Below are 21,025 nucleotides of genomic sequence, written 5' to 3'. Positions count from 1 at the left end.
CATTCGCCATTGTTCTATGCGCGCTCAAGAAAGGATGATAGCCACAAATATTGAATCATCGAATTACAAAGCCTGTGAACGCATCCAGGTAAATCGAAGCGAATGGCGAGCTTTGTGAATCATATGCGTGATTTGTTGCCTTTAACCGTCAGGTGGCCGGGAAGGAAAGCTGCTAGGCTGGCCATCCAGTGGCACAGGTGTGCACGCCACAATACTGGCAAGCTATTTGGCCAGGTCGTCACCGAAAGGTCAGCTGATTTGCTGATCAAGTAGCGGCGACCTGCACGCGAGACAGCCGCATCACAAAGTCTAATGGCACAGAAAAAATTACTCCGAGGCCTTGTTTGGATAGAAAACAGGAAAGCAATCATGTGCTGAACTTAAACGTCACGGCGTAGGGCGATGTGCTTCAGAAAATATCTAACAACTGATGCTTTAGAACCACTCTGCGTCTAAGTATACCAGAGAAGCCGCTTGGAATAAATCCGATATAATGATAAAATAATAGATAAGATTTAGAGCGCGTGACCAAATTGGTCAGTACTACGACAACGGTTATATTAAACGGTTAGTACCATGAAAGATCGAGGTGAGCCCTGGGTCACATCGTGAAACCGGAAGAAGCCTTGTGCTATTGAGGAGGCAAACCAACGCATGGAAGAAGGTAACCGTTATCGACGGACTTCACGCGCAGGATCGTTCTTTTCCCCGGGCTGCTTTATCAGGCGACATGAAGTTCCAGCTACGAGCTGACAGTGTCCCTCGAACATGGAGGCGGCGTCACCTTACAACAGAAATAAACTGGGCATCTGATTTGAAACGAGGGTTGGTGACATGGAAAATACGACGCGTGTTGTGGTTGTATAGGCTACCTCTATCAACTGTAAAGATAACTGACTGAAATAGTAACATAATGCATGACAAAATCCTCTGTCCTGAAGACTTAAACGTGAGTTATCATTTTCAGAGAGTGAGCATTTCAACACGATGCTGAGGAATATGAGAATGCTATCACTCACGTGCGACACCCAAATGGGCCCTTGAATGATCCTTAACTGCTGTGTCAGCAATCTCATTAGACTCGCAATGCTCCTATTATTCGACATGGGGTAATTTTCACATCTTTATCTTCCTTAAGTGATGAGGAAACGGGTCAAGAAGATCGCAGTACTGATTAGATGCTTGCGTCTTCAACATGTCTGCACCATGCAATCCCCCCATTTAATTCGGGTGATTTTACTTGCACTGACGCAAAGCTTGAAGCAGAGCCTGACGTATGGAAGTGAGTTACGTACGGGCTTCTGTTCGGAACCATTGAGCGCTGTGCATGTGCCATGGCAGCAGGTACTCTACGCGTCAAAAGCAGGCTGCAAACTGAACTTGTCAAGGCCTTTCACCCCCAAATCAACGACACAGGTATCACACACAGCATGCTAGCACCCTATCGTCCGTTTCTACTCACATGATGCAGCAGCAGGCGGGAGCCAAGGTAGCGCGCGTCTTTACTCCACCGCGTCTCAGCAGCGTGTTCACCCCTAGTTTGGCGTTCTCTGGATAGATGGCAGCACACGCCGGCCATTCCAATGTCAGGTTTGGGACGGTAATTGAGGCAGGTCCCCGCCCAAATTGTTCGTAAAGCTCATCAGGCACATTCCACCGTTTGTGAAGACAAATAGCATCAGCTAGTCTGGTGTTGGAAGATGTACATGAATGTGGCCTTTGAAGACATTCGATGTTTGTTGATGTGGAGTAACGATGATCAGGCTAGCTAAGATTTTCACCGCAGCGCGGCATGACGGTGCATATTCACCAACTGATAACCGGTGCCAAAATTAATGCAGACCACGACATGGCACCGTAAATTTATAAATCGATGGCTGCTACCCAGCTGTTCTCTTAACCTTCCCACACAGCATCACGGTTTTTTTTCACGCCTCCGGCTCGGGGATCTCACAATGTTTCAGTTGCAGCGGCGGGTAGAGGGTGGTATGAGCTCGGACGGAGGCACCTCCCAGGCTCACCCGCACTGACAGCACCCGTCTGTACGGCGGAAATACCCAGGGGACCTCAACCAGATGCAGCTCTGGCTATGGCAAACTGGTTACAGGATTATCCTGATTGTAATTTATCAGTTGTACCCGATGGTCCCGCAAATGATTGGACATGTCCAATGGGCTCTAGAAAAAGTTCCATCCAGTTTAATCAGCACGTACCACCGTTTGCAACTGCAGCAATAATTATCGGTATTTGAGTGCATGCATGCCAAATGGAGTTTTTATAAACATGAATGCCAGCAGCAATACAAATTAATTTGATTTAGCCGTCGTTTATTGATACCCTACATCCAGTAAATGCTGAGTAAATATCCTTCCCAACTCTGTTGAATATATCAATGATAGCAGCTAACGACTGGAACAAGACGTTTATAGAAATAACTCTCGTCTGACAAAAACTTTTGGTCATCCTCATGCTTACAAAATGTAACGATGCCTATGAAAGCACAAGAAAGAAAAATGTCTATCCTTGCCGTTGGTTCAGTTATTATCACTGCCACAAACGGTCAAAAATATTAAACAGCTTCCACCGTGATGAAGACAAAGTATTTCCGTAATCGAATAACATTTATTTAAAGCACTGTAGCGAAACGCAAGTACAAACCTCATGCATCAGATCCCCATATGAAGCTTTATATTAGTTGGACATAAGAAAGTAATTACATAAGGGAAGATTTCCCGACACAAGCCACGACCTAACCCGGACCATTGCTCCTCTTTAAGCTCTCAGCTGGGCTTCTTCTTGATCTTTACTACTCCTCGTTGCACTGCCATATAGAAACAGTTCGGCGGCCAGACCCACAATATGCCACCATAAAGCTGATATAAACCGAACGAGTTCTGAGCAGCCTGCTCCGTAATGGGAAATGGACGCGAGCCTCGGGACAAATTCCAGTCAAAACCAGCCTCGGAGCATCACCTGAGGGAGCTGGCAGCAGAACAGCTACCTCAAGCGCAGACACGATGTGTTTCGAACGGTCTCAGCGCTCCAGACGGACGGTAGCCGGAGGACAGGTGCAAGCTTCCGCACCAGACAGGCAGAAAACCGACACCTGCTGCCATCTAGTGAGGGGGCCGCAGTCCCCGTCCTCATTCATCAGGGCAAACCGTAATTGGTATGCAAATCATAACGATGATTAGTTGTCGATGGTGTGGGCGCGTTTAGAGAGCGCACGAGTCTCAAAGCGTACCGCATCTCCACGTCATCCTGTGCCCGTGAAGCTCATCTGGGGCCACGGAAGTATTCCGGTTGAAATGTTTAGTGCTTACTTCGCAGCGCTGCGCACAGAGTCAAGACCCGCTCCGCCCCCTCCCATCCGCCCCCTCCCTCCCGCCCCCACAGCATCAATCCGCACACGGCCAGCACCCACAGACCCGTTCTGCCCCCTCCACGCATGCACAGCACCAGCCAGCACACGGCCAGTACCCACAGTCCCGCGCCGCCCCCGCGCATCCACAGCACCAGTCAGAGCGCAGCCAGTGCCCACGGACTTGCGCCGCCCCCCCCCCCCCCCACGCATCCACAGCAACAGCCAGCGCGCGGCGAGCACCCAGGGAAACGTCCATCACAACTGCGAAGGCTGCCACGCAGCTCTCTGTGTAGGCGGTACATACGACTGGTTGGCAGGTTCGGCGCGCAGAAGTCACCGGGCAGGCGAGATGTCCCGCGCCTCTCAGCAAAGCCAGTCTCAGACGAAGCGGCCCGCATGCAGGTACCCAAAACGGTGTCGGTCCGATAACGGGACCCAGGAACAGTGAATACATCGGCAGTGGATGGGGTGGGCAGCGGCGGGCACGTTGGTGGCTCCTGGACAACTGACGCTGGCAAGCAACCGAGCCGTTTTGATGACAGTGGTCATTATAACCTGTGTAAATGGCGGAAATAAAGTTGATTTGAAGCTGGTGGAATGTCATGCCATCTTTGCGCCGTAATCCAAAGCGATAAATTGCACAAAGGTTGCGTTTGATTCTGTGTTGGTATAGTTCGTGGAAATTTGTGAACATGCCTGATAAGCCCTTTATGTGCTGAAGTGTTCGGTATGCTTACTAAACGACGCTGACTGAGTTCATTGAACGCTTAAGCCGCACCCCACCATTCTGGAACGCGTTTCGGTGGCCAATGGCCTATTAAAAGCTGTCCCTCAAGGCTCTCGGTGTTAAATCTGTCAAGACCCGTTGTCAGGGGAACCGGAGCCAAGCCTCTGTTGCCTTTGGGGACGCGAGCTGCTGGTGGTGGAGCGGGACCCGCTGTCTGAGGAGGGCGCACAGGCTGCGTGACCATGCGGGACCAGAGGACCCGGTCATCGTCGCCATCTATTGTGACTGATCAAGCTCTCGGAGCGTTTTCACCTTGACCCTGCTCGCCCGAATGTTACCCAAGCGTTCGAAGATGCGTCAATATTAGCAGAATCGGCAGCAATTTTTGCCAAATCGGTGAAATTCAAGGCGGTGAAATGGGACCAATTATCACTTTATTCATATTACGCAAGGCATGCGTGGATTAAGGTTCCGCACGAGCCTTCACACTGGTGGGTTTTTCACAAAAACATCAAGATCCCAGCATACAAGGCGCCTAGCAACGGTACCGCCGCCTTTCTGCTGACGTATTCGCACTTGAGCTCCGCCTTGCGGATCTGGCGACGGTGCACGGTAGGCCTGGAGCGGCCGGGGGTCAGCGGAGGTCACGTCCAAACTGCTATGAATTACCGATGGCGCTTTCCTGCCGCCGCAGGGAGGCCGCTCGCTGAGGCGATCCTCCTCCGCCCGCGGCCGCCGCCGCCCGCCGATCATATGATAATGGGCCGACATCGGACCGGCCGCCGCCACGCGCCGCCCCGGTGAAACTTGGCCATCGGCGCCACCGCCCTGTTCGCTCTCTGATGACCTGAGCCGGAGCGACGCCCGACCAGGAGGGCACGGGGCGGAGCCTGTCCCGCAAATGTCCGGCAGGGGACAAGCTGGTGGAAGGCCTCGATTCTTATTTCCTAATAACTCAATAATTATTCCTGGGCGACTTTGGTGGACGGTCGTCGTGGTAGACTCGCGACGCCCGGCGCGATGCTGGGTCAAACAGGGGGCGCCCCAGTGAGACAGGCCGGTCGCCATCGGGTGCCGACAGCCGCCGGCGCGGTGGCGTTTTGCGTGCAGCTCGGAGTCGCCCCGGCCCGGCGGTGGCGTGAGAGCCGCGCTGACCTCGCCTCGAAGCGTGCCGCGCTGACCCGGTTGCCGCTCGAGTGGCGGCCTCGCCGAGTACACGCAGGCGTTCACGAACAGCCCGTCGGGATAATCAGCAGGGAAGACGGACGCCCGTGAAAGCACGGCCGCGGTAGCTTTTGACCGATCCGGCCCCCGCTGAGAGGCAGCCGCCCGCATCGGACACGGAGCCGCGGCGAGAGGCTCGCTTCCAGATCGGGCGTTGGCGCGCAGACGCGCTTGAATAGGCGTGCAGTTCTTGCCCGGTGACGAAATGAAATTGGCTGGGAGAGAGAACGGTTCTTTGATGCCCGCTTGGCATGGTATGGCGATTATGGCTTCCCATATCAAATAAACTGCAGCTGCCTTCACACAGGTATTCACGTGTAATTTACGAGTGCGAATGTTGGGGAGTAAAATTACTGTAGTGCACTGTTCAGGGTCAGTAAAGCTATTGTCGTAACTTGCTGGAGGCGGTGCAGGCTTGGCAGCGTTTGCGGTCTGCAGGTTCTGTTAAAGACCAAACTAGTACCCACCTGACATTGGAATTGGCGTCGCCTGGGGCTTATTCCAGCGGGCAGCTGTGTTATACCCAAATTCACCAAACAGACGCCGGGTTTGGGTGTAACATCGGTACCTGGGTCGTATTCACCACAAACTGCCTGTAGCAAATTCCTGCTCTACCACGTGACCTCCAGCCCCGGTTAGTAAGCCGTGTGTAGCATGTACTCTCCAGACTCGGCGCCAATTCTGACAACGAGCTCACCACGTTCCGTAAACCGATATGGCGCCTACTATGCAGACCCAGCACCGGGTACGGCACAGGACCCGCCGGAGTCGGCAGGCCGCGTGCAGCACGAGCTTGGCGAGGCGACCATGCGCCGCAGGACTGACCTCTGTAAGCGGGCCGTGTTTGGGCGGCGGACTGACGGCGGCGGGGGCCGCCGGCGGCCGCGCGGCGCCGGCCGGCGGCAGGCCCTGCTGGCTCGGCGCCGGTCGCAGCATGAAGGCAGCGTCCGGGCTCGGCAGGCTCAGTTCACCCGGCCTGTGGCGCACAGAGAGCGCATGTCAGCACAGGTCACCGTCACACACACGTACACACACGCACACAACACACACACACACACCCGGCCTGCGGCGCACAGAGAGCGCATGTCAGCACAGGTCACCGTCACACACACGCACACACACACACACACACACACACACACACACACACACACACATACACACACACACACACACACACACACACACACACACACACACACACACACACACACACACACACACACACAACACACACACACCCGGCCTGCGGCGCACGGAAAGCGCATGTTAGCACAGGTCACCGTCACACACACGGACACAGACACACACACACACACACACACACACACACACACACACACACACACACACGCACACACACACACACACACACACACACACACACACACACACACACACACACACACACACACACACATACACACACACACACACACATATATACACGGGCCCGTTCGGTCAGCGACGAGCGAAAGCCACGTGAGAACAGGAGCAGCGGCAGCGGTGGACCAATCGTCCCCCGACGTGGCGCCCCCACCACAAGAGCGCTATGGACGTCCGCAGCGCTGCTGCGTGAGAGGCGCCGATTTACGACACGACGTGTCGGGAAGATGAGGCCGCTATTGCGCGCAAGAGACCGGCGGCGACGGCCGCTCATTTCGACGGATGACGAGGTCGCTGGAGCCGTGAAAACAGCGCACACATCGCGTGCCAGAAAACGCAGAAATCGTGCCTATCATCAGGGCACCGCATGACCGAGCGCTTGGGCGACTGAAAGCCGAAGTCAGTGTCATCATCATCATCGTCATTAGCGTTATCCGAGGGCGTTTTCAGGCTGAACGCCAGCGTCTGTCTCTACCCGACAGTGTGCCCGCAGTCTGCCTTTGATTGTGGACGTGACCTCCGTGAAGTATGCCCGGTCCATGCATGGAATGAATTAATAGCACGCGATAAAGATGAGTTCGTTGTCGTCTGCAGTTAACAAACGTATGAAAATTTTGCGGCCATTATTGACCTCTTGTCACGTGAACATGTCTTTGCCGATGCACACGGCCCTATCGAGACGAAACCTAGCATGTTAAAGCCAGTGTTGGCCCGCTTGGGAGGGACTTCACAGTTGACAGTGGAATGTGTCAAATACTCAGCATTGGCAAAGCTCATTTTAGGTACCACCCTAGTGTCCGGTGACTTGGGGACATGACTGACACACAGCAAAGTCAGCAGAATTTCGACCTGAATGAACTCACCGTGTCAACATCGCATTGTGAATGTAAGCAGTGTGCATACTTTTCTGCACCTGCGGAACATAAGCAAATGTCCGTCGTTTTCGGTCATCAGCCGGCAGAAGGATGCGTCGACGGGAAAATAAGCGGCCCCGAGTCGTCCGGCGCCGTCCCAATTACTATTCCAGGCCCGCACGCTGTTTGTGTCCGACATTAGAGGTACTGTTTCCAAATTTCTCCTCACACTCGCCGCAGCGGCACGGGTAAACATCGGACGGGGCCGTAATGAATTCAGCATGCTAATGTCGGCTCCCCGTCGGCGGCGCCGGGCGATGGACTGGCGCACGGCGGCCGCTCCGGGTCCGAGGAAGCAAGACGCGCACCACGCGCGCCGCACCGGCGGTCGGACGGGAACACACAGGACAGGGGCAGCAAGGCAGCAAAGCCACGACCGCACAGCGGCACACTGGACAGCGGCATCCCAGGCACGGTCAGAGAAGGCAACGGCCGCCGCAAGACGACAGAGGACTCGCGATGACTCGATGACGCGATGACCAGACTCCGGCACCGGGGGCGGGAGCGCAGTGGACGGGACGCAGCGTCACACTGAAGGGTAGCACCGGCACTATGGGTGAGACGTGGTCGACAAGCTCCGCCCGCTGCTACACCAACAATCCACAATCCTCGAGGTAGCACGGAGCGACGGGGCGAAGCTAGCCCGGCCAGGTCAACAGTCTCAAAGGTCCAGATAAAAAATTGGAGCACGCATGCTACATGCATGTGGTTGAATGATTAGGAAGGCATGCAAAAAGAGCACCCTAGGCACGACATCAACAACCTCTAAGTCACGTAACAGATATACATGAACGTGACATATTTAAAACAGTGGGCTTGTCTGAGCCATGCGAGTCATTATGTCGGTAATAACAATTGCATGTGGACGTTTGGCCATGACTGCGTCTGTTCTCTCGGCAGTTTCGTGTGAAGGCAGGCACGCAACTTCCTCACAGCCGCACGCCAGGTAAGCGGGGCCGCTTCAGTGACATACTCTCGGGAGGCTCAAGTAATCCTGCGGCCCCCATGCCTTGAGGGGCATCACAAATCGCGTCTTTTTGCATTCTTGCATATTTGCGACGTAGGGCCCGCACGTATAGCTAATGTTTTGGCTTGAGAGCGGCTAGAGTCATCGATTTACATACTGACTGTCTTCACGGGAATGACGACTTGACCACACATTGGAAAGCAATACTAAACAGGATGAATGTATATATATATATATATATATATATATATATATATATATATATATCATTCAAAACATTTCGCGGTATATCTGTCGCATAAAATGTGTCGTGCCGAAGACTTGCCTTGATCTGGCAGATTTAGCAAAACTCCCATAGCGCTGCATATCATCTGGTTCTGTGTTAACATGAATATTGGAATCATGAGTATTGGAAGTGATATCAAAGCATTGGCTTATCTCATGTCAGAGAACTGAACCATTGCCACCACGGTTCAGACCTTTTCATGCTTAAACCACGATGTATGTGGCACAGACTCACGTTTGTATCCTCATTGGTCTCACTTTGACTCGGATGCGCAGGCATTGCAACAATTAGCTTCCTCCGGAAAATGCAAAACAAAAAACAGAGTTGGCATCATGCGTACTTAAGACATGATCGCCACCATTTAGAGAACACAGGTTGGTTCTGCGATAGGAAGCTTGCCGTATATTTCATTTAAGTAAATGAGATGTAACCACAAGAACTACATTCAGTAAAGCTTACGTTTCCATGGCGCGATGCACCCCTGGCACTGCGTTGCAATGCGTTGTGCTATGTGCTATCCCATACCACAACGCATCCTTTGTAAAAACAAAACGACGAATCCTCCACGTTGTTTTGCGGTCAAATTCAGCAATGATAGCGAAATATCGTTGGTTACTGCGTGCCTCACCTTTACCATCTGTAAGCATTTTCACTGTGAAGGAAAATACATCCAACGGACTTCACATGCCCCCAATCTGATCAGAAGCCCACCACGGCATCCACCGAAGAGCGCCGTCGTATTGGCCACCGGCCAACGTCCCGCTACAGTAATGGTTCCTGTCACGACACGCTTATTGGCGACGTGATGAATTGCCACGTTATTGGAACGACATGATTTGCATTCATTTTTTTCTTCCGTGATTAGGAACGCACGACGCGAATGCGTCTCGCATGTGTCGCGGGGTGGTGATGACAACGATTCTGCGCGGGTTTGAGTGAGATCGCACCACTTTTGGTGACACTCCCATAGCCACGCCGGTATGAGTTAAATAAAATTAAGTAAAATGCATCAAATTTTGAGAGCACCGATAAATGAAGCGACACTAAAAGCCTGCTCTTAATCGGTTTTCTCACGGTAACGTAGAGTATGGTAGACACTTCAGAAATGCTGGAAAATTTCATTCCAAAGCGAAACCATCCAACACGCATGCGCAATAATTCTGATATGCGATGAGTGCCCCAACGTGCTTTGTTTCGAAAACATATTTTTCAGAATAAGAGACAGCGCCATTCCAACTGATTTTCAGATTCTAACTAAGGTAATATGATAACCGCATCAGCATATTGCCGGCGGGCGCCGGTGAACGACAGGGGTTGCCCTCACCGCAGGATTCGTCTGATGCGCTTGGCTGAACACACCGCCGCGGGCGTATCCTTGACCTCCACGCGGAAGTGTCCACACTCAGATCCTTGCGCCAATAGTTGGAGGATTGAGTGGTGGTCCCGCCTAGCGTTGATCCGCTGATTGCGTTACGCCTGGACGACTGTCTGTGTCTGCGAGCCCGAACAGAGGATTTCTGGACAGAAGCCCGAACACGAGCCCTGAGAGGGGGTCTCTCTATTGTGTTCTGGAAACAGAGCCTCCGATGTTCAATGGCGCAAGAAAGAGGGCAATTTAGAGCGATCCGGCGAACCGGCCGCCCGAGACCAGCGGTAAACAGAGCGCCGCGCACAATGACAACCCTTGACACACGCGGCCGAGGCAGGAGAGGCCTCCGCTCTCTCCTGCCGGCTGCGGTGGCTCTTCTCCCCAACGCATTGTGGCAAGCGCTCTCAAATGCACTGGGGTGGCCCGCGTCAACAAAGGCCAGTAGAGTGGCTGGGAGCCGAGGGCACGGCGGCCATTTCGAGACCCTCGGCGGCACAGACCGCAAGGTTCGGCGGCGTCTGGCGACGGAAACTTCAACGCGGCCACTTCGGCCCGGACAATAACCGAGACTGCGTTTCATCACAGCAGCGTATCGCGGACCAAAAGCGGGCCGTGCCGCGAGACATGCCTTCACTTAGCCGACCCGTGGAGCCGCGGGAGAATATCAGTCAACGATCCCATCGGAGTGGCGGCTCGGGAACATCCGACGGCATCGGTGGCTCGTATGGCCATCGGGCACGATTTGAGAGGGAGATTGAGAAGCCGGAGTCAATCAATCTCCGAGTGTGTTACTTTTCCATAGATACAGCGGAAGATACGGCATTTGATGAATATTGCGAGACCAAATTTGACGTCGTTTCACAGGTAAATTGATGGCGTAATTGTTACTGTAATCGGAACCAGACAACCGAGAGATTTCATCTGCTAGCGAAAGGCAAACATCCCATGTTTGAAGAAGCGCTGTGCTACTTTGTCTGAACAAAAGGTCGACGAAGGAGAGGTGCCATTTGTTTCACACGGCCGAGGCGGGAATCTCCCCATCAGGTTCGCTCTACCTAACTTTGCCGGACAGGCCGTGAAATTCCCCTCTCCATCTTCGGTCAGCGCTGTGACACCTAACAGCGGCGTCGCTCAGCGCCTGGGAGAAAGGGGATCGAGTAATAGATAGATTGTTCAGATAGTGGAACACGAACGGTGTCTGTCCCCAGACAGATTTGGAGGAAGTGTAGGCGGCGCGGTGGGGCGGCATGTGTCTATTAACCTACAATAAGGCGCATAATCAGCGACTATGAGCCTACACTTCTCCGCTAAATAGGTTTTTAATAGCTTTGATTGACCCGCGTGGTTCCGGAACTAATTAGCATATCTCGCATAGGCCCGGAGATGAAGACCACCCGAAGACCGACCCAGCCATCGACGCGCGTCTCTCCCGCGAGCGAAGAGTCTGTCAACGCCTCACCATGGTTCCAGCGTCCTCGGGTGGTCCCGGTCCTCCTCCGTCCTGAAGCTGAACACCGACTGGATCCTGTTCTTGAGCGTCACGCAGCTAAGCCTGGCACCGCGCAGAAGGTCGCCTGAGCCCACGCTCTCGCAGCGGCGCAGTCCGAGGCCTCGCGCTGCCCGCTCGCGCGCCGGCGGGAACGTTATGGCCGCGTCCGTCATCTCGTGGGCCATCAGCGCGGCCACGGACGGCGCCTTCACGATTGGAATAGCGCCGATGTCCACGTCTTTGACCGAGTGATAGCCGGTGTCGTAGCCGGGCCGGCTCACGGCGGCTGTCGTCGTGCCACCGGCTGGCAGTTCGTTTGGAGTTGTCCGCACGTCTCGCAGCGGCCTCTCACCCCGCTCGTGCACCTCGGCCGATGCGCCGCCGCCGGCGCTGTCGCCGCCCTGGAGCGTCGACTCCGACTTCGACCCCGAGTCCGAGTCCGAGTCCGAGTCTGCGGAGGGCAAGTCGCGCTCGCTCGGTTCGTGCGGCAGCGCAGCGCCGATCGAAACGCTGCTCGTGTGGTGGCAGCCACGCTCTGCCGAGTCCTTGCAGCGACCGCACGTGCAGATGATGGAGTTGAAGCTGCGGTCGTCAAAGATGCGGATGATAGTACGCGCCATGCTCGCTAACGCTGGTCATCGTCGAGGCGCGCGGCGGTGCACATCCAGACGGCCGGGCCGGGGCCACACTATGGCGCATAGGAGTCCCCGTGGGCTGCGCGGAACTCAAACACGCAGATGTGAGCTGGTCTGAGGGGTGATACTGAGGATTCACGTCCTGAAATCTTCAGTGGTTATAGGATTGCTCAAAATCGGCAGCACTATACAAAAAAAAAACATTTAGAATGAGAGGAATGCTGGTGAGCAGGTATTGAAAGTCTTTAAAAATATAGAGAGCGCTACACTGGGCTACCTTCTTAATGTACCGCTAGTCTTGACAGCTTTTATGTCGCATGCTGCATAATGCGATTTACTTGGATTCTTGAGATTACATCAAGCCATTCAAAGACCTCCTCTCAACCTTACTGGCTGTTAGCGTGATGAGCTTTTCTGCCTTCGCAGAAACAGGCTCCCGCGATATCTTTCGAGCCGCAGATGACCTGGTAGCCGTCAGACCAATTCACCGACACTCCAACACAGGTCCGGTCACCCTCTGCGTTCCTCACTGTCACACGAGAAGCACACACAGACTCCTTTTCACGCCTCGCTCAACACTGCCTTGCGAGAAGCACTGTTGACCGCGTCCAAACACAGCGCGGCGGCGGCGGCGGCGCGCGACGGCGGTTCTCGCCGCAGCCGACGGCGGCGCACTGACGCGCCGCCCTCGTCTCGGCCGCGCCACGCAGGGCGGCGCACGCCGGGCGCCTTTCACCCCCGCCACCGCTGCGCCGCCCTCTGGCACATCACGACCGCCAGGATGGACGGCCCTCGTCAGGCAGGCTAGCTGGGAGGAGGCTGGGAGCCCTGGAGGCTGCGCTGCAATCCTTGTCAGGGGAGGTGATACCCGTCAGTCGAAGAGCTCATCTTGCCGAGATGTAATGGTTGCGCTATTCAATACTCTGGTCGGTATTTTGGCTGCGGAGGCACGGTGTCTACCCCATTGTGCGATGTCTTCGGCTCTTTTTCGTATGCATTGGACTGGGGATATTTGCATCTTATTCGGATGAATGATTTGCTACGGTGGACAGGAAATTCCAGAAAACTCACATCTATTACCATTAATATTTTTTCCTGGTTTCAGCAGGCTTCGTACAAAGTAATCAGTACCACAGAAGAACAGTCTGTGACTTCTATGTGGGATGATATTTCACATTTGGCTGAGGGCGTATGTTTGTGAAGGCTGCACGTCTCTAATTCCCAACAGACCTCAAGTACTACAATGGCACGCACAGACGCAGCCGCGTCTAAAGCGCGTCTTGGCGCTTATGCCCAAGTCAGATTTGTATTTCCTTCGACAGTTCCTTCATGTGATGTCGTAACTTAATCCGATTCATTCGGATACACAAACAACTGGCTTGGTCGCGAACGTTCCCACCCAGCTTACTGTTCTCGAAAAAACACGTCAGTACATACCGGTCAATCTTAGCGAATCCAACAGCGTGTCTATTAAGCTTTAAATGCATCTTCAGATTGCCTGCATGTGAGCTCGTTTGTGCCCTCACCAAAGGATCGCAGGCAACATGTGGTTGGAGTGATCTCGGCGGGTCAGCGCGATCAGTCAGCGCATAACTGTCCAAAACAAGAGGCCCCAAGCTCACAACTAATGTCTCCTTCGCCGTAACCGTGACAGCTGGCCATGCGGGAAGTCTCAAGAACTCCGCGCCAGCTGTAACCAAACTGAAAGTAAAGGTAATGGCTATCTCAGCTTACATACGCGCGGAAATGCTGGAGCTTCAGTAGACCGCGAATGCGCCTTAGTGGGTCTGTCTGTGGCCACTATGCGAGTCGAATGACGAAGCGGGCGTACTAATAGCCCATAGCTTCCCAGAAGTTGTAGAATCTCTTCGCTGAACAGGACTAGATAACTGTACCGCGCCACCATCATTGCGTGCAGAAGCTAGAGCGGTGTAAGCATCAAAATAATCCGGGATTTACAGCTAAGACTGCGGAACTCTTCCCAGAGCAGTTGCTCGACGGAATCACTGGAAGAATCCCACCTGACAAGCCGCGGGATGTCGGGCCCGGCGCTGTAACCGCTCGCTCCCGAGCGGCGCACGGAGCGGCGGGCCGGGCTTCGGAAGCTGCGCGCCCCTGACCGGCGGCACATCCGGGCCGGCGCCCGCAGACGGTGCCCTCCGAATGCCGATTCGGCGCCTATCGTCCACCGATCGCGGTCGCCTCTGCGCTTCGGGGTCACCGGGCATTCTTCCGACGACGGAATGCGCCCGGCGACATGGCGGCACAATGACGAGTGGGGCGACGAGCGAACGGTTCGGGACGACCGGCAACCGGCACGCGAGTCGGGCGCGGCGCCCCGCGCGCGGCCGCAGGAACGCGCGTGCCACGGGGCCAGTTAAGTCACCGGTAACAGATGAGGAGATGTCGTCCGTCTCGGGAGCGTTTGAGTGAACTGGGGCGGCACACCAGTCCGAAGCGACCACACAGTCGCTGCTGATTTATCTGGCAGTGTGACGCCACTGTCAAGCCCGGCGCGGAGATCCTGTCTGTGTGGGCTGCGGTCCCTCAGGAACGACGAACGACCAGAAAAACACTCCTATGTGAGCACGAGCATCCTTAGCGGATACGTTCTTGAGCCATCGCTGATGCTATCAAACAAAACCTATCATAGCTGGACATTCACATCGCGGTGCCGGCATTTCCGTCGGCAGTCCTCTCCAAAGGCTGCTCTGTATGGCGTCTGGCTTGCAATAGCTCTCCGCTGCAGGCGGATGCGTCGCTGTGCGAGCAGAGGGCCCTGGGCCCAGGGCAGAGGGCCTGTTGACGCCCCGGGACCTTGCGTCCTCCCTGCCGTCAGCGACGCTCCCAAAGCGTTTACACTTCAGCCTCTCAAATCATCGGTGTTGCGCTCTCCGAGTACCAGTTTGCCCCCACCCCCACCCAAGCAATGCTTCCCTTCCCTGGCACCGCCCTGGCTACGCTCCTGACTGCAAGCACAGCTGGTCTCCGGCAGCGGGGCGAGCACAGATCGGAGCTATGTGTACCCATGCCACGGGCTCTGTGCCACCAGATGGAGGCAGCGGCAGCTCGTGCCTTTTTGCCTGATCAAGGATAAAAACGAGGTGACACGCGCCGCGGTTCCAATGGCTTTTCAGTGGTCTCCAATTTACACGCCGCGTTTGTGTCCAGCACGCGTGAAGATCTCACGACGAACCGGCGTCACGACATCTGCCGCAGGTGTCCACTACCCCGTGCACCCCACGGCAGACGTCCACTGTCCCGTGCATCCCACCGCAGACGTCCACTGTCCCGTGCATCCCACCGCAGACGTCCACTGTCCCGTGCATCCCACGGCAGACGTCCACTGTCCCGTGCATCCCACGGCAGACACCACCGTCCCGTGCATCCCACCGCAGACACACCGTCCCGTGCATCCCACGGCAGACACCACCGTCCCGTGCATCCTGCCTCAGACACCACCGTCCCGTGCATCCTGCCTCAGACGGCCACCATCTCACGCATCCCACCGCAGACACCACCGTCCCGTGCAACCTGCCTCAGACGGCCACCATCTCACGCATCCCACTGCAGACACCCACCGTCCCGTGTGTCCTGCCTCAGACGGCCACCATCTCACGCATCCCACCGCAGACACCCACCGTCGCGGGCATCGTTGCACAAGCTCAGAGGCGGGGGAACGTGGGCCATGCCGATCTCAAGATAGCCACTTGGTTTGATGATAATGATAACGTGGGCATGCGGTTTTCTCTCGCTCAACGCCCGGGGATGGATGAGTCCGGCCGGCAACAAAGCGGCGCTGCATTCAGGCCAGCCGACCAGCCACCATTTCCTGCTCCAGATAGAGGGTGCCGGTGCCGCGAGAGGGCGCCGATAGTCATCTGAGCGCTTCACGCCCTGGAGAACGCCCACGACGCGCCGCGTCAATAAATCGTCCGCCGTGCAATTACCGCGGCGAGTGTGCACCCCACCTGAGTTATCGCACCCGAAACGATGATAATCGCCTGCTGGCCGCCCAGCGATGTAAGCAGCACGCGTGCACGGACCGATGGACGGCGATCGACGGCGCGGACAACCTCACCGAGCCTCCGGAGTCCGGCCAGCACGCGCCGGCGCCGGCCCGGCGTCCAGCCGCGTCCAGCCGCCAGCCGTTATTAATTAAAGCCGCGCGGGTAGCCCTCTGACCCCGGCGTGGCCGGCGTGACCAATTCAGCCCGGTTGAGAAACGTCGGGTCCGCGCGCCGGCCGCCCTCCGAGGGAGAGGTGCGGCCGGCGCTGCAGACCATTCGGCGACTGTCGACGCTGATTAATGGCACTCAGACTAGAGGTCAGTTAGGGAGGGAGAAAGAGGTCTGGCGAGGATCCTCTCTCCTCTCTCTCTCTCTCTCTCTCTCTCTCTCTCTCTCTCTCTCTCTCTCTCTCTCTCTCTCCTCTCTCTCTCTCTCTCTCTCTCTCTCTCTCTCTCTCTCTCCTTTCTTCTCCCTCTCTCTCTCTCTCTCTTTCTCTCTGTTTTTCTCTCTCCCTCATCCCCTCCCCCTCTCTCTCTCCCTCTCTCTCTCTTTCTCTCTTTCTGTCTCTCAATATCCCCACGTGGGGATAGTAAGATATATTTACACCATCCCTCACCCCTCTCTCTCTCTCTCTCTCTCTCTCTCTCTCTCTCTCGTTCTCTCACTCTCCCCACGTAGGAGGTGAGTGAGCAAACGCCAAAAAGAAGGTAAGTGAGTGAGTAAATGCAGAATAAGTAAGAGCCTTGGCGTGCCGCTGTGTGGAAAACCTGAGCTGGTGGCGGATATGTTTCTTAATTTCACATTAAGCTTGACATAAGATGAAAGCCTATTTGATTGCTAATGTGGCTAAATAGTCTTGCTTCTAAATGTCTATCGCCGACATCACGGTGCTGAGCATTTCCCTTTCACAGGCAAACATGTCAGAAACAGATGATGGCACATATCTACAAATCACAGATAACACCGCCTCTTAAATTTGTATTGCCAATCAAAAGACCCGTTTGCTCAGCCAAAAAAAAATTACGTACAGCTCCAAATCCATACAGAGCACGAGGTAGAGAGAGGGAGAGAGAGAGGGGGGGGGGGGGGGTGGAGAAGAAAGAGCAGGTTGAGCCTTTCCTCTATGGTATACGGCGATCTCCCATTCGGATTGGACTGAGACGGGAGACAACATGAAAATTATTTGTTTATTTAGCTGCGGCCGTGGTCAGCATGGAATGCCACTTGTCGAATCACTGCTCAGTGTCCTCCGCTGTGGGAAGATGACAGGTGCCGCGTACACAACACGTAGCAGCGTGCTTAGCACATCACTTCGATATTCGGAAATTTCGTGACATGTCCCAGCCACCAAATGTATTCAGTTCGATGATACGGTAACCACTTACAGTTGCCCTACCATGTGTGAAAGTCTGCATGCGAACGCTATCGCTTCGAACAGGTCTATGTATTGTGCAGAGAGCACAGCCTAGCAGACAAATGCCCGTCGAATGCCAGCCAAAAATAAACGGCGTGCATTCGATGTCACTGCGACATTCAGTTCCTTTTCCGGCTGGGCAAAGGGATGAGGTCGATCAGCCGTAGATGTGCTTGCCGTCATTCTGTGCTCAGCGGCAAGGAGCCGCCGGACGCATGAAATCTACTGGCCATGAGCCAGCATAAAATTTGTCTGAGCCAACTTCGTAGTGGTAAACGGCGTGTGAAAGGCCTGGATCCAGGAGTGCGGGCTGCTTGGCCCATCATATGTAAATAACAACAGCACAAAGAAACTTAAAACAACCTGTGTTCGACTGAGAACACAGATTTCCAACTGCTTCGCACATTTACTGTGATGATTGGACGATACAAAAGCAATCACTAGCAATGGAGCCAACGTCTTCATCAGCGGGTAAACAAGACTTGTAAGCGACCAGATGTGTCGTTACGCCTATCATGTGGGCGCAAAGCCGAGCTCACGCCTGGGACGACTCGTGAAAACACTCAGTCTCTCGTCACCGTCACCGTGTGAGGAATCCAGACGAATCTGAAACGTAAGCTTTATATGCAGGCACTGTGGCTCATAGTTGTTTTGGTTTGCGTCACCTCGGGAGCTCCGACACCAGCCCTTATGGTTGTGCCTCGTGCCACCACTGACTTGTGTCTGGACCGCTGTTCAAACCAACACTGCCTCGTGTCTGGACCGGTGCTCGGACCAAAGCTGCCTGTGTCTGGACCGCAGCTGGGACCACCATCTGCCCCGAATCGCAGTTCGGATCACCCCTACCGAGTTGCAGTAGGAGCCATCTCTGCCTCGAGTCGCAGCTGAAACCCCTCTGCCTCGAATCGCAGTTGGGACCCCTCTGCCTCGAATCGCAGCTGGACCCCCTCTGCCTCGAATCGCAGCTGGGACCCCCTCTGCCTCGAGTCGCAGTTGGGACCACCTCTGCTTCGAGTCGCAGTTGAGTCCATCGCCTTCCCGTGTCGGAGTGTGTCCGTGACAGCTCGAGCCTGCCCCGATAATGGCGGCGGCGCTCGGCTACACGGAAAAGCCGTCAGCGGCGCAGACGATGCCGCTCGATTGGGGCCCGGTGCCGTTACGGCGGCCCGGCCGGGGGCGGAGCGGACACGGCTGGGGTCCGATACCGGCAGAAACAACACGGGCTCGACGTATGCAGAACACAGGCTCAGACCTCACGCCAGAATCGGCGGAAACGAGAGCAGAGGAGGCAGCTGAGCTTCTCTCATCTTCGGGGAAAACTCGTTTCCAGCCCTACAGCGTTATATGGAGAAAAACGAGATGCAACTTATGCTTGTTCTCTCCTTATGGTCTAAGAGAATCCATCTGAGCTGCGGAATACAGACTCGGACCTAATCACTGGAGTACGATTCACCCCAGCACACAGAATCGGCTCTGATGTACGGGTCACAGACTCAGTCCGCAGGTACAGATCATAGTCCCAGGCCCGGCGCGTCGAGCACGGACTCGGCTTTGACGCACACGCGGGATGCAGACACCACTCCGACGAGCAGATCACAGACGTGCAAATAACAGACGTGCGTTGACGCACAAGTCACAAGCTCAGCTCTGACACACCGATTACAGAACCACTGACCCCGAGTTGTCCATAAAGGCTTTCCTTCAATCACTGACAATCAGAAAACCGCTTTACCGCGCTATCAGAATACTGTAGCGACGTGCGGTGCCGTATCTTTCACGATACACGAAGCTGAAACATTCAGCAAAATTGTTTCCCCGTGACGCCACTGCACGGCATCCCGTTAATCAAACACATTGACAGGAAGCACGTCGCGAAACAACGGCACCATGATCTGCAGCTGCTAACTGCGGGCGCCTATCACCTAGCTAGCAGCGTAACACGGCGGGCGCCTAGACCGCCCTGCCGTCTTTCATGCTGTGACGGGGGCAGCGAAGAGTCAGCTGCGGCTGGCCCTCCACGCAGGCACACGGTGGCGCGAGATCTCGTTGACGCCGATGCACTGGCCTTTCCTGGTCAGCTCTATCTGCATTATTGCATTTCTTTAGAGACGCCAGGGGGTCGCATCGGCCTCCCCAACAGTCCGCACTACGAAAAACGATGAACCAGGGCGAGGGCTAAGATGATAGGAATAACCGACAGTCATATGTATTACTTGGTTGCTACGCGAAAATAACTGCTCACTGAGGCAATGTCGTTTGACTAATGGTGTGATGTTACTTGTTTTCCCACACATAGTCCGCCTCATGCATACTGCAATACAATGGGCTATATATGTACAATTACAATTATACGAATACACGAATACAATTACACGAATGGGCTCACTGGGATGTGTGGTAGAATATCTAGTAGCGTTGGCAATACTGCTTCGTATAATTCAGTAGCATTGCTGCACGTAGCCTGTTAACATGTCCCCAGTGCAACATTAGGGTCTCCGTGAGGTCTGTAGTTCTATTAGCTTTCAGAAGCTCACAGGTGACAGAGAACAACCGAAATGACCCGGCTCACATGACAGTTTACTGCATCAGATTCACACCAGCGCGTTTGTCATGTCGGCGATGTTTTGATGAATGACTCGCCACCAAGTTCACTGCCATGGGAGCAGCTGCCGCTTACGAGCAGGGAGCGGTGCGAAGTCGCTGAATGATCAGCCCGCAATGGGCGTTGAATGGAGTGAGCGGTCTAAACCGGGCTGCCGCGTCACATGCAAGAGTCACGACATCGTGCCACCGACTGGGAGCAGGGCCCTTTCCGTGTCCGCCCGTTGATGGAATACATTGAGCGCGTTCGTTCCGCCACCCCGTCGAGTAAAACCCAACGGCGAACGCGGGTCCGGCCAGCACCGGCCTTGGCAGCGCTCAAGACAAACAGGGCGGCCTCGCCTTTCAATCAGCTCCGGCACCTGAGCGGCGCGCGGCGCGCTCGGCAGCGGCGCGCGCCTCGGCGCCGTGCGAGGGTAGACCTCACGGCCAGGTGCGCCCGTAACGTGCCGCTGGTCGTTAGCGGGCACGTGATAGCATCGGTGGACAATTGTGGCCACCAGCCAGCCGATTAGTCCGGGCGACACGCGCCCCCGGACCGCGGCCATAGGGGGCCGTCGATGACGCCCGCATCACGACGATCAGGATGTTCGAAGCCTTGGCAGCAATCCATTTAGAAAGCTAGGTGTGGGCCACATT

At 55.1% G+C, this 21,025-nt stretch overlaps 1 protein-coding gene across 1 annotated transcript in view; it reads right to left on the bottom strand.

Moving 5' to 3' along the window:
• The window catches only part of LOC119092197 (ankyrin repeat and BTB/POZ domain-containing protein 2), a 97,947-nt gene that overhangs the window by 31,452 nt on the left and 45,470 nt on the right, over positions 1-21,025 (bottom strand). The window contains exon 4 of the mRNA XM_037215174.1: positions 6,141-6,291. Coding sequence (XP_037071069.1) covers positions 6,141-6,291 — 151 coding nt within the window. The remainder of the gene's footprint in view (positions 1-6,140; positions 6,292-21,025) is intronic.

Source organism: Pollicipes pollicipes, unplaced genomic scaffold (genome assembly GCF_011947565.3).
Source record: "Pollicipes pollicipes isolate AB1234 unplaced genomic scaffold, Ppol_2.1 Scaffold_3447;HRSCAF=4054_pilon_pilon_pilon, whole genome shotgun sequence".
Taxonomy (NCBI): Eukaryota; Metazoa; Arthropoda; class Thecostraca; order Pollicipedomorpha; family Pollicipedidae; genus Pollicipes; species Pollicipes pollicipes.
The sequence above is the reverse complement of the archived record's forward strand: the minus strand, read 5'-3'. Positions and strand labels throughout refer to the sequence as shown.